At 53.3% G+C, this 20223-nt stretch overlaps 1 protein-coding gene across 1 annotated transcript in view; it reads right to left on the bottom strand.

The window, feature by feature from the left end:
- Window positions 1-2643: 2643 nt before the first annotated feature.
- HS3ST4 (heparan sulfate-glucosamine 3-sulfotransferase 4) overlaps window positions 2644-20223 on the bottom strand; it is a 52406-nt gene continuing 34826 nt past the window's right edge. Inside the window, exon 2 of the mRNA XM_040079134.2 lies at window positions 2644-3814. Coding sequence (XP_039935068.1) covers window positions 3178-3814 — 637 coding nt within the window. The 3' untranslated portion in view covers window positions 2644-3177. The remainder of the gene's footprint in view (window positions 3815-20223) is intronic.

Genomic DNA, 20223 nt, shown 5'->3' with positions numbered 1-20223 from the left:
TCCTTAATCAGCAGCAAGTGAAATCTCCCAGGCATTGCTCAGGGATTTGTTCTTTGTGCCCTTGGGAGGTGCACCCCAAACTGAGTGGTCAGTGGGGAAAGCTCTCCCCCACACCAGGACCTGCAGGCTGCTCCTGCTCCTGCTCCTGATTCTGATGCTGGCTGCAGCTTGTGCCTTCCACAGCCCTTTTGGGGCTGGCAGGTTGCAGGTCATGGCCAGCCTTGTCCTCTTGTGGCTCCTGCTCTAGGGTGTTGGTGCTGCTGGGGGGGGCAAGAGAAACGGAGCCAAGAAATGCAGCTGCTAAAATTATTTATTGTTTAGTGCTGGGGGTTCCAGGGTTCAGTTCAGGACAGTCACATCGTTCAGGTACAGAGACACTGACGGACAGAGACGCACTGGGGAGGCAGTGACAGCACAGCAAGAAAGGTTCAGAACAGACCTGCTCTCCATTTCCAGTCTCTGAACCAGAAAGTACCAGCTTTTCCAGAACAATGAATCACTCAGTCTGTGTATAAAATTAAATATAATTTATGCTTTGCTAATTGAAACCAAATACAAAATTCAATTTCCTGCGTATTCTAATGCTGACATTTGAATTTTTTTTTTTTTTTAAAAAGTGTTATTAACCTGACTCTCATTTGGCAGGCCTCTCTCTGGCCAGATAGAAAATAATCCCCCCATCCAGCCCCAGCTGCAGTGGGGCATACATGGGGCACATTTCCAAAGAACTAAGCAAAACAACGCCACACCCCACCCCAGTCCCCATGCCCCCAGCCCACCCCAGGGTGACTGGCATGTCCCTGCTCCCTCCCAGCGCTGCAGTGCTGGTAGCACCACATCTGCACCTGGGGAGAGGGCTGGGGGCTCCTGTCCCACCCTGCCAAGGGGTTGGTGTCCATGGAACAGGCGCTCAGGGCCCAGGAGCAGGGTCTCTTCTCCCAGTGGGAACCCATCAGCTCCTGCTGAGCTGGAGATGGCATCTGGTATAAAAAATAAACCTCTGAATATATGGCAGAAATAAGGAGAGTGAGTGTGGGGGCAGGCGGAGGGGCACAGCGGGAGCAGCGTGTCCCCAGCCCACCCAGGAGCCACCATCCCCCCGAGCTGAGCCCCTGTCAGGCAGCCAGAGCCGCCAGTCCCAGCACCCACAGGGCCAGCCCCACCACGCTGGGGGTGCAGCACTCTGCACACAGGCAGATTCCCTCTGGTGAGGGGGACACTGGGCCTGGAGCCCCTTGTCCTCCATTCAGCATCTTGCACCAAATTATGCAGCAACAGGATTCATGTAGCACCTGTTCTGGTATTTTAATAACGTGTGAAACACCATAAGATTATTCTTATTATGCACTTCCAGCTTTCCTGTAGTTTGGGAGGTTGTGGATTTGTGAAAACTATGTCACGAGCTGTTTTTAAATCTGACCAGGCTGATGGGAGCTGACACGATGTCAGCAGGGACCTCGCAGTGCCCCTCCAGCATAGCCCACGTAGTCACGGTCCAAATGGCTTCAGCTCTTCTCATCCAGTCCAAGGCACCGGCACCATTTCCTGGCGTAAGGAGCCACACGGCAGGGCCCTGGAACCCTGAGCAGCGTCAGCTTGTCACCCAGTGAATGCAACAGTGATTGCATCCGCTCCGCTGGAACTGTAGGGAGTTCTTCCATCTCCATCAGAACCGAGTCCTGGACCTCCCACACCAACCCCATCCCGCACCCCTGCTGGGGACCTGCCCAGTGGGAGGGGGCTCTCAGGCAGCTACGCCCCAAGCTGGGGGTAGCCCTCACCAGAGCAAAGAGAGCTGCCAGCAGTATCCGAGTGCCCTGAGAAATCACCATGTGAGGGAGAGTTTCAGCAGCTCTGCATCTCACCTTTGCTCCCCCTCTGCCCGGTTTCCCGCAGCAGTGGAGGTGGAACTGTGCAGTTGTGTGAAGGCGCTGCTCTTGTCGTCTTCTGGGGCCAGCAAACAGCTCTCATGGCACTGGGGGATCGAGTGGGGATATAGGTTTATTCTGTAGTTTCTACCAGGATTTGCAAATTTGGGTGACTTGGTTATTTCCACTAGAAAGCACAGGTTTTGTGCGCTGAGCAGTGCTTGCCCTGGGAATTAAGTGCTCTTTTGTAATTCTGAAGTAAATGAAGTCTGCTTCCCTGTTCTGCGGCCCCAGCTGTCCAGAGCAAGCAGCAGGAATTGCATTTTCAAGGTGCAAACGAATGGCAGTGCCAGGGGTCCGGGCTGTCAGACCCTGTGCCAGGGCTGTCCCCTGCAGCCACCCCCTCGGTCCCCCCTGGCCACACCCGGCTCCAAACCATGGAGCAGGCAGGGCACAGCCTGGCCAGGAGGTGCTGCATGGACATGTGCGGCACCACACTGTGCCTGGGCAGCCTGCCTGGGCTGTGGGAGCCTGGCTCACTCCTGGGGAGGCTGGGAATGTTCTTTCAGCTTCCAGGAGGGTGGAGACCTGGGGGGACCCCAGTTCTGATCTCACTGAGCATCTCAGCAAAGAATGAACAACTCTCTTCCAACAGTGGAGGTGCACCCATCAGTCAGAGGAGAACTGAGGCCAGCTGTCTGTGGCACTTGGTAAATCCTAGTTTTAGTGCAAGAAGTAATTGAAATGTTTGGTGCAAATGAAGTTCCTGTACATATTTCCTTTGCAGCATAACTGGCTTTATTCCTTCCACACACAAAGCCCAGTGTGCACGTGAGTGCACAAGGCCTGAATTTACCAGATCTGATGCTGCTGTGTGGGCAAAACTAAAGTGCAGGGCAGGAGAAATCAAATCTATGGGTTTGTCCCAGCTGGGTTTTGGGAGCCACCCTGTCGCCCAGCTCGCCGTGGCAGGAGGTCTGTTCCCACCTGCCTGGCTGCAAGAGGGACACCAGCAGCAAAACGTCAACACCAAGTGCCCCATCACCCTGAGGAGCCCTGCTCCCCCTGCCTCCTCCTCCTCCCGCCTGCCCCCGACCCCAGCGCTGCGGCGGGGACAGCCCGAGCGCAGCCTGAGGTGACAGGCCACTACAGTTCCAGCAGTGGACATCTGGGGCGACTTCTGCTGCAGCCCTGACAACACAAGAGCCTCTTACACACGGGGCTGAGCTCTGCCCCCAAGAGAGTTTTGGGTCTCAAATGATGATTCACATCCCAAAAACAAAAAATATTTTTTCCTGATTTCACGGTTCTACTTATCACTTTCTTCTTGCTCCCACTGGAAATCTTGGCCTGTCATTTGGTAAAACATGACATTGAAAGGTTTGTAAAACTTCCTCAGTCTGTGGATGACGTCTGGGTCTATTTTGGGGTGAGTTCGACCCTTGGACTTGCCCAAACACCGGGGAGCACTGCTGTCCTCTGGCTTCTTTAGACAGGGAAACCCCTTTGTTTTATTAAAATAAAAATGCTTCTCTGTCACAATCCTCTTCAGGCCTAAGAAGTCCTGGACCTTGGCCATTTCCCCAGCTGGGTCAGTGATGAGCCTCTCACCACTGACAAACAGGATCTGGGAGAGGGGGAAGTACTGGAGCCAGTTTTCCAAGTGCAGAGCATAAATCCCAATGCGGATAGCGCTCCAGGAGGCATCGATCAGCCCCAGGGTCCGGTTCTTGAAGGCCAGCACCTCGAAGGTGGGGATCTCTGGCTTTTTGGAGAGCGTCTGCGTGTAGTCCGAGATGGCGCGGGTGACGGGGTTGCGCACCACCACGATCAGCTTGGTGTCCTTGGCCATGGAGTGGATGCGCCGCGGGGCCTCGTTGGTCACAAAGTAGCTGGGGGTCTTCTCCATGGTGATCTGCCCCTCCAGCGTCTTGGGCATCACGTTCCTGTGCAGAAGCAGAGGAGGAGGTTAGCGAGGGGCCAGGCCGGGGTGGGCACCTTGTGCAGGTGTTGGTGGGACGGGCAGGGGGAGGGATGCTGTCACTCCCGGGTGACCCCCAGATCCAAATCTTTCTGGCTTTGTTTCTTCTCAGCCCCTGGCTTGGTGGGCACCCAAAATGTAAAGTCAGCCTCGGTGAGACATTATGCAGACAATTTGCCATAGGTGTATGTAGACCAAAGCTAATTGGCACTAAACCTGCACAATACCTGCCTGCTCAGAAGCCATCTGCTCCCATTTGCTCAATTAAGCCTATTCACTCCAGAGCCGTGTACGGAGCGGCGCAGTTCGGATTACACAGGACCTTTTTGTTATGATGACATGCTTTTAAATGTTTCAGCTAATAAAACTTAATACAGAATAAGATCCCTTGCTTCTAGTACAATAATTAAATTTATTTACTATCTTGTGTGTGAGAAAGAATGACTTTTCTTTTATCTCTAATTCACATGCTCTGTCAGTAATTAATTGCTGCTGGGTTTTGAGCTTCCCGTGCAAGCACTTTTATTAGCCAAAAGGAATTTGCCTACTGGATAAATTAGCATGTACCAAGATTTTCCTGGATAGCATATTACCATATTGTAAAATGAAACTGCAGTGAGATAGCAGTTATGTCTAAGAAAATGAAGAGGTAAATTCTTGTCCCAGTGTCACCAGTTAAGAATTATCATAGCCAGCCAGAGGGTTTTAAGCGATCACAGAATCACAGAATAAGCTGGATTGGAAGGGACCCACAAGACGTCCCCTGCAAGAGCGTCACAGCCTGGTTCACACCTGTCGTGCTGCCAGGTGACACAGGGGCCGGAGGCAGTGCCACAGCCAGGACCTGCCTGCTGCCCACACCCACCCACACCGTGGCCCGGCTGTGGGCAGCCCCAGCCCTGCCACAGTGCCAAGGACAGGAACGGGGCTGCTGCCCCGGGGAAGCACTCATGGCCCCGGGCAGATTTCCTGTGCCAGACATGGAGCACGGCGATGCCCATGGCCTTGCAGGATTATTCCTTTGTATTGCAGCTATTTTTAGTACAAACATATGGTGAGGAAATAACGTGAATAGGTTTGAAATGGCTCTGTGAGAGCACCTTGGGCAGTGACAGCCACAGTAATGCTGACGTCAAACTGCTGGGCCCCAGGAAGGCCCATTTCAGGAATAACACAGCTGAAGCAGATGATGGGCACAGCCTGCTGGATGTGCCTGTCGGTGTCACCTCGTATTTGACAGCTGGCTTTAACGCCCCTGTAATACGTGTATTCACTGCTGGTGCCATCCAGCCCACTGGGCTTGTTCTGCTGAGGTGCTTTTGGGGGTGCTGAGGGGTCTCCTGCCAAGGAAAGAGTGAGGGTGGGTTTGGTGCTGCCACAGGGCTGCCGGTGTCCTCAGCGTTTTGGGTGAAGAGGCTGGTGTTCCTGTGGCTGCCCCTGTCCTGCTGCAGAACCTTTCCTGCTGAGTGCCAGCAATGCAGCCTGCAGGGCTGCAGGACTCCCTGGCTCAGGGCCAGCGTGCTGGTGGCCAGGCTCTACAGAAAAGTCCATCCCCCCTGGCATCAGGTCCCGCTGGAGCTGCCTTCCCAATGGCAAGGCACCTGCAAGCCTGTCTTCTGCCCAGAGCACTGTGGTGCTTCATGCATGCCTTGCATCAGCCACTTGAGTAGCAGTGAGACGAAGGGAGCAGGGATTAGTCAGAACAATGCATCTCGAGTTATTTATTCCTTTAAGAAAACCCTGAACACATTAGGAGGGATAGGAGCACTTGGGGACTGCAGACGCTGCAGAATTACAGACCAGCTTCCCTGGGGAATCCAGCACCCGGATTTAACGGCCCTGTGGGAAGGAAGCAGCTTTTACGGCTGTGCACATCACAGCAAGACCCACGGTGTGATCAGAGATGAGCCCTTGGGTGCCCACTGCTGTGCTGAGGGGGTGGAGGAGTGGGAGGTGCTGCCACCAGCAGCGCTGCTCCGTGCCCACTCTCACAGCCCCCGGCTGTCAGCTGGGAGGGGACCGTGGGGAGCGACCCCCTGCAGCAAGGACAAGACCCACAGTGGGGTGCGTCCCCCACAGCAGCAACAGCTGCCCCAGGGCATTTGGTCTGGTTTGTATAAAACAAACACACGTGGGGTTTATAAAACAAGCATGAACAAACATGTTAATTACAACTGCCCCTTCAGACGACGTTACCACAATAAACAGGAGCCAAGGAATTGCAGAGCTAATAATCTGAAGTGTTGCCACATTTAAGGACTGTGTTTAACTCCATGCACAATAAAGACAAATGGATGGATGAGCTGGCCCTGAGGAGAAAACGGGGAAGCAGTGAGCAAGGAAAAGAAGAGGAGAAGCAGCTTCAGCTTTTGCTGTAGTTTTTATCATAAAGCTTGAAGCCACAAAGTGTCCTCAAGACACCTGGCCCCGCAGAGCCCGGAACAACTGTGGCTCTGGGACTTCGATACAGAAAGGCTTTACCCCAAATCCTGCTGTGTTTCAGAGTCCCTCCCCATGTGCCTACTGGGGCAGGCACCAAGCTACGCTGTGCAGGTAAAGGAGGCTTGAGCCTGCAGCCATAGGGTCAGGCGCCCTGCCCTGTGTGCAGCCCGGGGCACACAGTAACTGCTGCCAAACAGAGAGTGGCACACAGCACGGCCAGCCCCTGCTGCTGGGAATAACGAGGGTGTTAAAGCTGGAGCAACCGAGCCTCTGGCACGGCAGGAATGCTCCTCAGAGCAGTTAACCTTCACAGAGCTGCTGCCATGTGCTCTGCCCTAATTGCGTGTGTGCCGATGGAATTCTAACCAGCTCTGTGTGTGCAGCCAGCGCAACGCTCCGCATCCCTCTCCTGCAGTGGCTGATGCAGAGCAGTTTGCAGCGTGGGGCTAGGTCTTGCTCCCTCTGGAATATTTTGGCTTTCCCTGCAGTGTTTGTGTCCCTCTCGAGGCCAGTCTGGTTGCTGAGGATGCACAGTCACGGAGTCACTGCACCTAACGTGCCCCCCCAGGGCACTGCAGCAGGTGAGGTGTTGGAGCGGGACATCTACTCATGGCTCTGCCATTGGTGTCTCCCCACCTGCACCTTTTCTCTCTCCACTGCTGTCACTTGAAAAGGGGAGCAATGACAAAAATCCACCGGCAGGAGCTCTGCTGACATGAACAAACCCTCTGCTCCCTTACGGGACAGGCGTCATCCCCTTGTGCTTGTTGGTGCAGCACCCCTGCACCGTGCAATGCCAAAACTAAACTGCCATCCTGGCCTAGCGCCCAGGAACTACCTCCTCCTCCAAGCAGAGGATCCAATTTATATTATTGAGTACTTGCTTGGGCTTTTGATATTTCTCTCCTTTCCTGTTCATTGCCCAGCGCTGTGCCCCGGGGCTGAGGAGGGCAGGCTGCTCTGTGCACCCCCGGCGCCCCTGAGCTGCACAGGGGCTTGCTGCTGTCACTCCTTCAGGTTCCTGCTCTGTGCATGGAAGGGCCCCAGCCACCGTGGGTGGCAGGCAGGACAGCTGGCTCCTGCCTGCCCTGGCCTGGAGCAGAGGGCAGCTCTAAGCCCTCATTGGGAAAATGTGCTGTAGTAATTGTTCTTAACTGCTGGCTTCAAACAAGCTCTTTATTTTCAAAGGCTACATTTTATAAATTTGTGAATTTGCATGTTGCCAAAATCCCCTTGTGGTTTATTTAAATCCAGATTATCTTGTTTATTCCTTCAGTCACAGCTGTCATTTATCTCTGTGTAGGCAGCTTGTTCACGATGTTGCAGGTTTCCTGCAATCCCACTCAAAAGGAGTCTTTGTTCACTGTATTTTCATGTTCTCAACAAGAGAAAAAAGTTCATAGCAACACCCAGAGCTTGGGGAATCGCAGAGGAGGACAAGGATTTGCACGGCTGCCATGGAAAGAGGAAATGGCCAGGTGCTGCAAGTGTCACCTGCCCACAGAGCTCCCCTCTGCTGCTCCTTGGGGTGGAGCAAACAGCTGCTTTTGTTTTCCGAAAAGACAAACAAGAATCCTTTTTCTTTTTATTATTAACACATTCCAGTATAATTGCTTAAGCTGTCAGCTGTGACCTGCCAGTCACAGCAGGCGTGGGACTTTCAAGGGGAGAGCGGCATTGCAACTGAGCCCGCAGTACGCATTAAAAGCAGAACCCATTTGCTATAAGCCCCCGAGTCAAATCTCTTGTTGAATTTGTTCAAACATAAATTTACAGCTGAATTTACATAGGTTTAATGTTTTATAATCTTTTCGGTCTGTGAATCTATATTCAAGAGTGAGTGCATTAGCTCAGAAATATTGTGCTTAACGCTGAAAATAATTTTAATCTCTCCAAAGTCCAATCCTTTGCACATCACTAAACCTCAGAAGCCAATCCCTTCTAATAAGAGACACAAAACTTGCATCTGTCGCTGCCTAATAGATTCACATTGCTCTAATTCAAACAGCTCACATATGTCTGTTAAAGAAACACTCAACGCAAATTATAAAGCCCTTTCAGAAAACCGTGTGCCAGTTCAGACTGGGGGCCAAAGGAACACAAACCACCCCCAGGAAACTCACTGGAAGAGTTTAATGGTTAGGAACCTGGTGGCTGGGAGGAGGGGGTGAACCATCCCTCTCTGTGACTTGTGTTCTGCTTTTGCAGGGTTTATACCCCCAAATTAGTGGCTGCCTGTACCCTTGGTTTCCCTTTCCAAGACAAGGAGCTTTCCCTCCCCCCAGAGTTTCCAAAGCCATTCACTATCCATGCAGAACGCTCTTTTGAGGGGCAGTTTGGGATTGCAAGGACACGCCCTTGCTCGGCGCAGCCCTGTCCCTTCTGTTTCTCCCCAGCGTGCCCAGGCTGCGCAGGATGTGGGAGCCCAGGACGCTGCAGCTGGAGCAGGGGCAGCCCCGGATCCCAGTGCAGCCAGGGAACAAGAAGCAGCTGGGGCTTGGGGGTGCCTCAGTGCCCCTCAGCAGGGCCAGCCCTTCCGCAGCGCTGCCAGGGCCGCCTGGAGCCGTCCATCCATCTGTCCGCAACACGGGCCGGATGGAGCGCGGTCCCGGGTTGCCATACCAACGCAGGTGCTAACGCGTGTTGACTAACCGAGAGCTGATCTGATCAGAGAATGGCAGCTTGGAGTTGCCACGGCAACCGAGATGCCAAATTGGAAACCGTGTCAATAGCAAAGGTATCCGGGAGGCGGCAAGAGCGGGCAGGGGGCAGCGCCTGGCGGGGCTGCGGGCACTCAGTGGTACCCAGTGGGTACCTGCTCCTGCGGGTACCTGCTCCTGCGGGTACCTGCCCCACTGGGTACCTGCCCCACTGGGTACCTGCCCCTGCGGGTACCTGCTCCTGCGGGTACCTACCTACACAGGCTATCCATGGCTCCTGCTCCTGGGCTGGTAGGACGGCTCAGGGCACCCCATGGCAGCTCAGCTGCATCCCAGGTGCCATCCCCAGGACCTCCATTTGATGGGGCACGGCTCCCTCGCCCCGTCCCTCCCTGTCCTCCTCGTCTGCTGTCCTGCAGCCGTGTCGAGGGGTCGGCGCTGCCCTTCGCAGCAATCCGCAGATGCCACTGCGAGCACCATTCCAGCCACACCCCCAGACGCTGAGGAAAATGCCTCTGGAGCACGGTCTATTTCTAATGTGATTTTTCACAATATCGCCTGGTCTAGAGTCCGACAATCACAATGAAAGGGCTTCTGCGTCTCCACAAAATGCAAAATCTTTAACGGCTCATTGGCATGTGCTTAAGTTGGCCTGGATAAGAAGTTACTCCTGAGAACCTGCTATTGATTCTGTCAAGGATTCAAAGGTTTTATAGGCATCGCTCAAGATCTCTTTAGTACTTGTACCTTCTTAATGGCTCTCATCACCGATACAACTGGACACATCCCCCAGCACCCTGGGAAGCAGCTGTCTCTGTGCCAGGAGTCGGAGCCACGCTGCTGTCCCGGAGTGTGGCACCCTCCCGAGGGTCGGGCAAGCCTCCTCGGCACCCTGACAGAATGGCCTTTCTGTGGCTCTTGTGGCTCCTTTCTGTGGCTCCTGCGGGTCTCTTAGGAGGTGGGGCAGGTACTGGGGCTAGGGAAAGGGGCGGGGGCAAATCGCACCCAGGAAGTCTCCTCTCCTCCTACCACTATGCAACAAAATCGGTGGGCAGGTGGCTGAGTAGCAGACAAAAATATAAATATGCTCTGATTTCACTGGGACCATCTGGCTCAGGCATGACAGGTGGGTAGGAATGCTATAATCATGGAGCAGAGTACTAAGCTGATCCATTAAAGTCTTTTAGCAAAAGCAACTATGGAACCTATACTAATCCAGCAGTGCTTTCTGAACAGACATCACAAGGTTAGATCCATTCAGCTGCAATTAAAACCAACCCTCACTGATCAGGCTAGCTGGGAGACCTGCTGCAGCATTGTGTTCCCCAAGGCTCTCATGAGTATAGACTGTTGATACTTGCACAATGTAATCTGAAATTATGATCCTAATGCTAAATCTTGCTTTCTTCTGTTCTTTCCTCAAGTGGATCTCCTCTGGGACGTGGCTGCTGCCTTGTGCCGAAATCCCTTGCCTGCCAGTGCACGGCTCTCACACAAATTGCACAGGCTCAGGTTAGTGCTGTGGTGTTCCTGATGGGGAAATGCCTGATGTGCTCCCTGAGGGGCACTGCCCTTCCCCACCGCCAGCAGCTGTGGGATGTACAGGGGCGTGCTGGCTCCTCCGCTTGGGGAGCTCCTGGCAGGGCTGGGAGTACTGGCACATCTGTGTCAGCACACACCTCCTCAGGTGTCACAAACAGCCCTCTGCACACTTGGCTTTGGCTGTGTGAAGGAACCTCAGCTCTGTGGATGGAGATGTGTATTCAGTGTGACATTGTTTGACTAGGGATAAATTTGGCCCAGTCTCTCCAATTTTAGTGCAGGATTTATTGTTGGTCAGCAGTCAGCCATGGAACAGGTTGTAAAAAAGGCTGGAAACACATATTTCTAACCCCTCTGCTGTCAAAATTATTTTGAAGTCACACTACCATTCTCTACAGAAGAGCCATGATCCTATTCACTGGGAATCTCTTAGTGTCATCTCCCAGATTTAGTTACTATATTAGTCGCAGTTATAGCAAAGCAGCCCTAGTCTGAGCTTCTCACACAGCTGGAATGAAGACGCACGGGCAGGCAGGGGTGAGTCCTGCCTCCTCTTACTCAGGATGCTCAAGTCAAGCTAGTCTGCTCCCAGTCCACATTTCCCTTCAGCACAGGAGTTCAAGTCCTCCCGGTGCCAGTTCTCGCACTTTCCACTGTTTTTTGCCTGCCCCATGCCAGTGCTCAGCTGCGGGGCAGAGCTACATGAGCTGCCAATGCACATGCAATCTGTGCAGGACAGAAACCTCTCTGAAATGTGCAATCCAGTGCACCTCACTGGCAGCAGTCATCGCATGCCGTCCCTTCCCTTCCCTTCCCTTCCCTTCCCTTCCCTTCCCTTCCCTTCCCTTCCCTTCCCTTCCCTTCCCTTCCCTTCCCTTCCCTTCCCTTCCCTTCCCTTCCCTTCCCTTCCCTTCCCTTCCCTTCCCTTCCCTTCCCTTCCCTTCCCTTCCCTTCCCTTCCCTTCCCTGCCCTGCCCTGCCCTGCCCTGCCCTGCCCTGCCCTGCCCTGCCCTGCCCTTCCCAGCCCCTTGGGATTCCCAGTCTGGGAGCTGAATGCCACCATGCAGCAGGACGAGCCCCCAGCGCCAGCCGTGCTCTTCCTGCCCCGAGCAGAGCAAGAGGAGCCCACACGGACACCCGTGCAGGAGTGCTCCCACCCAGCAGCGCTCCACCCAGCTCAGCCCTGACGGTTGCTAAGTGATGCCTGTGGAAGTTTCAAGGCTGTCAATAATAGATGCTGTTGATACTGCAGGCTGCGGTTCCTGGAACAGCCAGTTGGATGTGGGAAAGCTACAAGTCATGGGGAGAGCTCTGTGCACACCGTGCAGCTGACAGCTAACGCTGATCAGACTCAGCCGAGTGGTTCAGACCACTCCGGTTTCCCAAAGATGGGATGGGCCCTTCCCAAAGAAGGCCAGGGAAATAAAATATTAAAATATGGTGGCTTGGAGCTGCATATCCTGAGGAGTCCCTTTTCATCTTCCGGAAAATTTAATTCTACCAGGAAAAACACCCTGGCAATAATGGTTGCCTAAGTGAAAGCACCACAGCTGGATCATACTAAAAGCTTTTCAGGGAAAAGAGTAAATAAATTCCATTCTTCAGATGTATCTGGATGTTATCGTAACACAGTGCCAGAGTAATAGGTAAGCCATCAACAGCTAAAAGGCTGGGAATTGTTATGGAGGAGCGATACTGCCAAACAGGCTGAAAACAGCAGTAATCGTTCACATCCTGAGCTGAGCTCCACCACCGCGGGCAGCTGCGGATGGGAGAGGGACTCCAGAGGGACCAGCATAAAAGGGCTGGACACAAAACCACCATCAAGGCTGCCACAGGAGCCCCAGGCTGGTCAGAGGTGGTGGCCAGGAGCATGACTCTCTGCACCTTCACACCTGCCGTGACCCATTCCTTTTGTAGTTGTCAGTGAGATGGATCCATGCGAGCCATCAGAGCTGCAGGCAGCGCAGCTGGAGGGCAGCTGGGGAGGCGATGGGCTCTCAGCAGTCGCTGGAGGTAGCAAAGCCAGCTCCAAATCCCTCCACAGAGACACTGAGTGGCGAGATCTTCCCAAGTGCATTAGCCTCCCAGCTGTCCAAAGCACAATATCCCACTGCTCAGTCTACAGCGGGCCAGTGTTTGCATCCAGCCTCTGGAGGAGAGGGGAGCCCAGTGCTCCCCGTGCTATTGCAGGCAGCAATGCACACCAGTGCCCCAGCCCCTGCTCTGCTCCTCCCCATGCAAGAGGGAACCATGTCAGTCCCAGCATCAGACAAGTCCCGCAGTGGCCAAGGCATCTCCCAAAACAACTGCCAAAGACAAAACAGATCCAAGACTCGTCCATTCCCACCCCAGAGCTGCTCCTCTGCCCCTGGAGGGAGTGATGCCAGCCAGGCTGCTGCCGAGGGCACAGCTATTATTTGCTTCTGTTGATTATTTTGGGGTTTAAGTTCATTTATTATGTATGCAGGAATGGTAATACACTGGCATCCGTATGTCTTTTAGGCATACAATATCCTTATTATTCAAAGTGTTTTTTCCTCCATAATTGAATGGTTTACCTTATTATTACACTATGTTAATGACCCGGCATTTCCATTTTTCTATAGGATGCTTAATTGTAAGCAAAGTGCAATCAGAATCAGAGATGCCATCTGTAATTGACGGCATCATAATAACAGCCAGAATTACAGGATTACAGGAACGAAGTACCAGAATAAATAACGGTGGGGAGAAAGCTGTCCTGAAACCCCCAGGAAGCTGCTCTGGGCTGGGACAGAGCACACCCACACAGGATCCTGTCCCCAAACTCTGACAGTTCGGGCATTAACAGAGATAGAGTGCTATTGATATCAGTTTGTACATTTAATCAGGTTTTTTTGCAGTTTTCAGCGAGATGTGAACTATATCCCTGTCCAAGGCATTTGGTTCAAATCAGCTGAGACAGAGAATAATCAAGATTTATGATTCTCATTCTGACTCGGATCACACAGTCAGTGCAAACGGTACTGCAGAGCTTCCTCCCTGAGCCCCAGTGACACCCCTCTGCTTGCCCTCACACGGTGATTTCACATCCATCCCAGGGACTGTCACAGTGCCGCTGCAGCTCCAGGTAATGGGGACTGGGGGTTCCCTCAGCACCCCCAGGGTGGCACTTGAGGGGCACAGCAACACAGTTTGGGGTTGGCTGGAAGAAATCAGTACAACAGCACTTTGCAAAATAAAAGGGAATTCATCTTGCTGTGCCTCCCAGCACAGCCTAGAGCAGCTTGGAGCAGGAGCAGCCTGTGGCGTGTCTGACCTCTCTTACCCAGAGCACCCCTGCTGGGGAAGCACACCCAGGGTTTTCACGGGTGAATCAGACCTACCCCTGCAAGAGTCAGGGGCCCAGGAGCAAAGCGAGCCCTAGGACTGCACAGGGAAGGGCCAGGGATGGCTCAGGAGGCAGCTCCCAGCAGCAGCAAGGGCCGTCAGCACATCCTACGGGCAGTTCCATTTCCAGGGGCTCAGCAGCAGCCCAGGGAGCCAGAGCTCTCCAAGAGCTCAGCTGGGAAGTGAATGTTTAGATAAAAATCAAATGATCCAAAACCAACTCTAATAAAACCAGCCAGGTGATGGGAATAGAGCAATGGTGAAGCAATTTTCAAGCCACTTTGAAGTCAGCCATGCTGTGTGTTGCTGGCTGGCCAGAGTGTGCAGTGGCTGGCTCCTGGGATGCTCCGGTGGGCTCTTGCCCAGACGTCTGCTCCCATCAGTGCAAGGTGGAAGCGAGCCCAGGCCAGGCAGTCCAGCCACAACTGCGGAGGAGGGTCCTGGCACACCCACACTGCCCGGCAGACCTGGGAGTTCCCCTCTCTGGGCAGCACAGCCCCAGCACCTCAGCCCATAAACCCGAATCACACCCCTGCAGCGTGTGGTTCATGGGAAGAGAGCTGTGATCCTGCTGCCGAGAGCTCCGCAGAGGCCCCGTGCAGGAACGGGGTGATGGGAGCTCCACGGGCACAGGGCTGGGACAGGAGCGCAGGCTCTGGTTGCCTCCCGCACTGCTGGCAGTGGAGGCAGGAGCCACGGAGGGCTGAGCTGCTGGGTCTCAGCGGCACTGCTGCCCTGCAGGGCCCTGCTGTGCTCTGTCTCGTCAGGGTTTGCTCAGCCGCCTTCCCCACACACCGTGTGCGGCACCACTCAGGGTTAGCCAGGGCCCTCTGCTCATTCACACATGTAGTGTAACATCCAAGAGAGTGAAAAAACAGCCTGATGCCACTCCAGTCGATAGAGTAAACAATTCCTGGTTTGGATAAACAGAATTACTAGTGTTGAAGAGCTCTGGGCAGCACTGCACAGTCTGATTAGTGTAAATGCTAAACACAAACCAATTAACACTCTAAGTCTGCTTATCTCATGTCACTTAGTGCTAAAATAAAGGCTAACACTAAATACACACATCGATTTAGCCATTAAATCTAACATCACTCAAAACAGCTCATTATGTCACCAAGAAACAAATAAAGTCACCTGAATTTTCAGAAGCTGTATTACGAACAATGACCCAATTGCTCCATCCAGCACTAGGGAGTCGCTGCTTATACTGAGAGAGACAGATACAACTTCACCCAAAGATCCCACCTGTGCCACAGGCAGAGGTGACAGGTGACATCTGTGCAACGCCTCAGGCAGCGCTGCTGTGGCAGCACTTGGGGCTGTCCCGGTGCTGTGCCACCAGCCCCAGCGCCTGGTGACAAACATCACCATCGCCAAGAACACGACTGCTTGGCCAGCGCCAGCCACGAGTGCCGGGCATCCACAGCTCTGCTAAGGAAGAGGAAACATCAGCCACAGTCCCAGCAAACCCCAGCAGCTGCCAGTGCATTTTAGAGAGCAAAACCAGCACTGACAGAACACCCACCTCAGTCCCTGAAGAACCAAAGCTACCTTGGGTTTGATTTGGGGTTTATGTGCTTCTTCAGCTAGAAAATAATTAAAAGCTGGTATGTGGGAAGCTGATGATAGGAATAGCCTGTCTGGGGGTATCCTGCCCTAACAAGCACCGGGAGCAGGCAGGGAAGGATGTGTGGATGTTAGCAGGCAGTGTGAGATGTTTACATTCTTAATTACAAGGGCTAATTCTTCGCTTTGGCCAGGTATCCCTTCTGCAGACAAGGTTAATGGGATGTGAAAGACCACAGCTGCCACAGCACGGAGTGAGGAGGACAGGCAAGAGACAGTAGCATTAATCAGCAAGGAGCCATGCAAAAATGGTTATCTCAAGCTGTTTGGAGGTGCGGAGTAAAAATAAATCTCCCTGAGTTTAATATTCTGCCAGTCAGCTCCTTCTTGTAGGTGGAATCTATTAAAAATTATCTTTCTGCTAAAATGCTAAAGTGTTTCTGACATTTAACAGCTTGCTTCAAGCAAAAAGGTGCAATAAATACATAGGAGAGCTAATTGGCACCAGAACACCCAACATCCACCCAGCACGAGCAAGCACTGCTGTGTCAGCTCCTGACACCTCCGGCAGACCCCGGCATCCCCCCTGAGCACGGTGACCCTGCTCCCGTGCGCTCTGCTCACCTGGGGCAACTGGGAGGCTCCCACCATCATCCAGCAACTGCAGATGGAGTGCATGGAGCTGAGGGTCTGGAGGACATCTGGTCCTACCCAAATCTCCACTTTGAGGTACTTGGTTGATGCAAGATGCAGAAGGAGCTGCTTGGCAATGCGGTCTCAATAAAAATTAATGCTTTAACAAGAAGCCAAATAGCTACAGCTAATGTTCTTCTGAATGAAATCTAAATTTTATTCATAAGCATCAGTGTCAGGACTAAAATAACAATTTTATGGACACTATGAGCATAAACAGCTCTGCTGATTCAAAAACAGAAACTGCACTTCTGAATGAAGCAACGTGTTCATTTGGAGCAAAAGCACTGTTCCAAATACATGCCTCAAATAAAAGAGAAAGCCAGAGAGTGTTCCCCTGGTGAGCCTGTTTCCAAGGAATGCACTGCAGAGGGGAAGGGAGGTGAGGGAACAGTGATTAGAAATGTGCTAGGGAGAAAGAGCAGGGCACACTCGGGCTGCCTGGGACATGGCTGGAGGTGGAATGGTGTTTCCACGTCATCTGCATTTGGAAAAGAATCACAGGTGAGAAAGAAGAGTGCTACACTCCTGCAGAAATCCCTGCTGAGCTCCAGCACTCAGGACTGGATGGCTCTGGCAAATGGTTGAAATGGCCTTTGTTTATTTGGGGTGATGCCTTGGAAAAGGGTGAGAACTGTATGGCTAATAAGTAATTGATAAGAGACTTTCAGAAAAATACCTCTTGGAAAGTGGGCTCAGACAGATAGAAGTCAGGTAGCCCACAGTGTGGCATGCATGTGTGGGCACTGGCCAGAGAGAGACTCCAGGGCATGGCTGAAATGGGGATGGAAAACATGTTGTATATTCAGTGAGGAGTTTGTTGTAGGCTGCTAGTGGAGCCTCTGGACAATCTGATTATTTTACACTACTTTACATGGCCAATTGAAGGTCATGCAAGAGGGAAGCACCAGCTCCAGCATCCCCATTCCCACACCCCTTCTGCAAATGGGAACAGGACCAACAGGACTGAGCAATTCCAGTCAGCACTGGAACACCCCAGACATCACGATCCTTGTCCAACCCTGAGAGCCCAGGCTCCTGGGATGAGGCAAGCCCAGACCCCTGCACTGGGCTACCCCCAGTCTCCCAAGAGTCCTGTGGGCTCGGGTTCTATGGGAAGTCTCTCTGTGGGACAGCCCAGCTCTGCTGCTGCAGTGCTTCCCAGAACCGGGGCAATATATCTGTGGCCACAAATGAAAGATCAATATTTATTTAACAGACACACTACCCTTTAGAGGCCCTTAATTGTAAATTAATCATCATTAACTGGCAGTAATTGAACACGCGGAAAGCTGTGGTAGCAGCTATCCCCCACAGCAGGGTTTGGCAGCAGAGGGGAGCGGGGTGGAGGTAAGAGGTGGGAGGGGGGCCCACAGAGGGCTCTGCAGCTGATAGGGACTGCTGCAGCCAGAGGTTTGCTCAGCCCATAGCAACCTGGCACTGGCAGGACAGAGCTCTGTGGGCTGGGGAGCCCCACAGAACGAGGGGTAAACCCTGGAGCAGGCAAGCTCCTCTGTCCCTCCAGCAGCCCCGCAGCAGGACACACTGGAGCTTTGGCCCCAGTCTCAGCTCCAGCTGGAAAGGCAGTGTGTGTGCTCCAGGCCAGACAAGCCCCCCTGGCCCGTGTGCCCAGCACAGAGGGCTGAGAAGGGAAATGAGGGCGGTGACAGGCCCAGCAAAGAGAAGGAAGGCTCTGCTCTGCCCGCCTGGGGAGCACCTGTCCAGCAGCCATCAGCACCTGCACACAATTCTCATGCTGCTCACCTGCTCACTGCGTGCTGCCTGCTGGAGGCACAGCTGGTGGCAGACTCTAAGCCCAGGGGATCTCTTCCCTTTGGGAGGGAGAAACTGCAGTTTGTTTCTTTCCAGATTTTACAGGAACACAGATCAGCAGTGCCAGCACCAGCTCTTCCTCCCCGGCTCTCAGATCCATGGGGTATCAGCCTGCCCACAGGCTGCTGCAGCGGGATCCAGGGGAACACAAGGAGATGCACAGCCACTGGCACAAGTGTTTTGGAGAGAGCTGCTTTTCAGACACCCTTGCACATTGGAGGACTTTGGAGATATTGGTGTGCTCTCTAGTCTGGGGCTTTGGGCAGCTCTGCCCTGTTTCTGGTGTCACAGTGATTAAGAAACAAAATCTAACGCTGTCCTTGGTGGGAGCACAGATGAGTGCACAGCCTCAGTGCCAGCGGCTGTGTGGGGTGAGCTGGCAGAAGGAAATGCAAATTCTCTTTCTGTAAGGATGACAGTGGCACGAATGCTGACTTTATTAAAATGCAGAATTATTTCAGGGCTCTTTGTTTAGCTCCAAGCCCGAAGGTAATTTATGCACAAGGATGGAGCAGCGAGGGCTGTGCTCGGCTGCCTGGCGTTGCCAGCAGTTCTTGGCTGGTGTTCCTGGTGTGAAGGCTTTCCAGCTCTGGAGGGAAGGTCTGAGAACAGTCTCGCTGCTTGTTCTTGCTGAAGAATTTTTCCTGTCCTCACAGCTCCTGTGCACGGACGGAGGCTTTAACACAGAGAGTAATTAACACTCGCTGATGAAGGCAGCAGGTCTCCTCCAGTCCAGAGACATTCCCACTCTGCCCGCCCTGCTGCTGCTGCTTGGGAACAGCCTGACTGCACTCGGGGCTCGGCTGCACTGGGTGCCATCCCTGAGAGCAGGTGAGAGCAGCCCCAGTGCGTCCCCGTGGCTCCCCTGGAAACAGGGCAGGAGCAGTGCCACACTAACCTGGGCAAGGAACCTTTAGAGCCATGGACAGGGAGGAGGGGTCCCGCTCTCTGCCCCACCATGGCTGTGAGCTGCTCCTGTCAACTGTGGCCACCAGGCAAACACGTTATCACCTCTGTTCTGCCCCAGGCACCCTCAGGCTGGGCACTTCATTGACTTTGCAGCCCACGAATTCTCTTTGGATTTGGAGACTCACAAGGCAATCCGAGCTTCTGCAAATTCTGATCAAAACTTGGGGCTTAGCTGGCACTTCCACAGCTTCAGCCTCTGTATCAAAGGGATGCGTGCAGGATTTGGCAGAAGAAATTCCAGAACCTGGCACAGAGATGACAATTAGTTTCTTATGAATAAATATTACAACTTGAAGGGGTGAGGTTCAGAACTCCAGCATGGCTGGAGCTGTCCTGGTCCCATGGACAGCTGTGGGGGTCCTGCGAAGGTACAGGGAGAGCATGAAGCAGAGCTTTCCCACGAGCAATGGAAGGTGGACAGAAGAGAGGTCTCAAGGGCCCTGAACAGCAGCAGTAAGCTCACTTGCTCATCACCACAGTTCTGGGAGAGGGTCCAGCCACCACCAGTGGCTCAGTTGGAGCTGGCTGAAGGCTCAGACCACTGTGCTTCAGAGGAACAGGTTCAGCCAGGTGCTGGAGTGAAGCAGCACAGCTCAGGAGCATGGAGGGATGCCAGGATCTGTCCTGGCAGCAGCTGCAGCAGCATGGAGTGCAGGGACCAACGCCAGGCACTGCACCTCTGCTGACCATCACCACAAAGGCAAACAGAGGCTGCTGGAGCTTGTTGACAGGGAAGTTTATTGAAATTAAACCTTTGCAGCAGGTTATGTGCTCTTGTTTTGAGGAGTTTAAACCATTTCCAAGATCAGGCTAGATTAAATCCTTGACTTCCACTACTGCCCAGGAAGCCTCATCTAGGCTGATTGTGTTTTCATCTGCACACTAATGCTGGGCTTTTTGATCAGCAAGGAAAGCTTCCAGCACATTGCTTCAAAGGTAAATGTCTGCAGTGGAAGGCAAACAGGGAGGAAGCCCCTGCCAGCTTCCTTTCCCTCTCCCATGCCACATACACCAGGTTTGCTGTATCTCACCTGGCAGGACACGGGGGCTCTGCCGCCTAACCCCGTGAGCTGCGTGGCTGGCATGAGGCTGCACGCTGCTGGAGCTGTGCCTGGGGAATATCACCGTGTTTGACACAAAGCCTGGCTTCACTGAGCCAGGTTCATCACCTGGTAAAGCTGCTGTGCCCGGACATCACAGCCAGAGCAGAGGGCCTGCTAACAGGGGAAGGAGGTGGAGAATAAATCCGGGACTTCTGCTTTTGTTCAGACTTACATTGCAGAAGAAGATCC

Source organism: Hirundo rustica, chromosome 15 (genome assembly GCF_015227805.2).
Source record: "Hirundo rustica isolate bHirRus1 chromosome 15, bHirRus1.pri.v3, whole genome shotgun sequence".
Taxonomy (NCBI): Eukaryota; Metazoa; Chordata; class Aves; order Passeriformes; family Hirundinidae; genus Hirundo; species Hirundo rustica.
The sequence above is the reverse complement of the archived record's forward strand: the minus strand, read 5'-3'. Positions and strand labels throughout refer to the sequence as shown.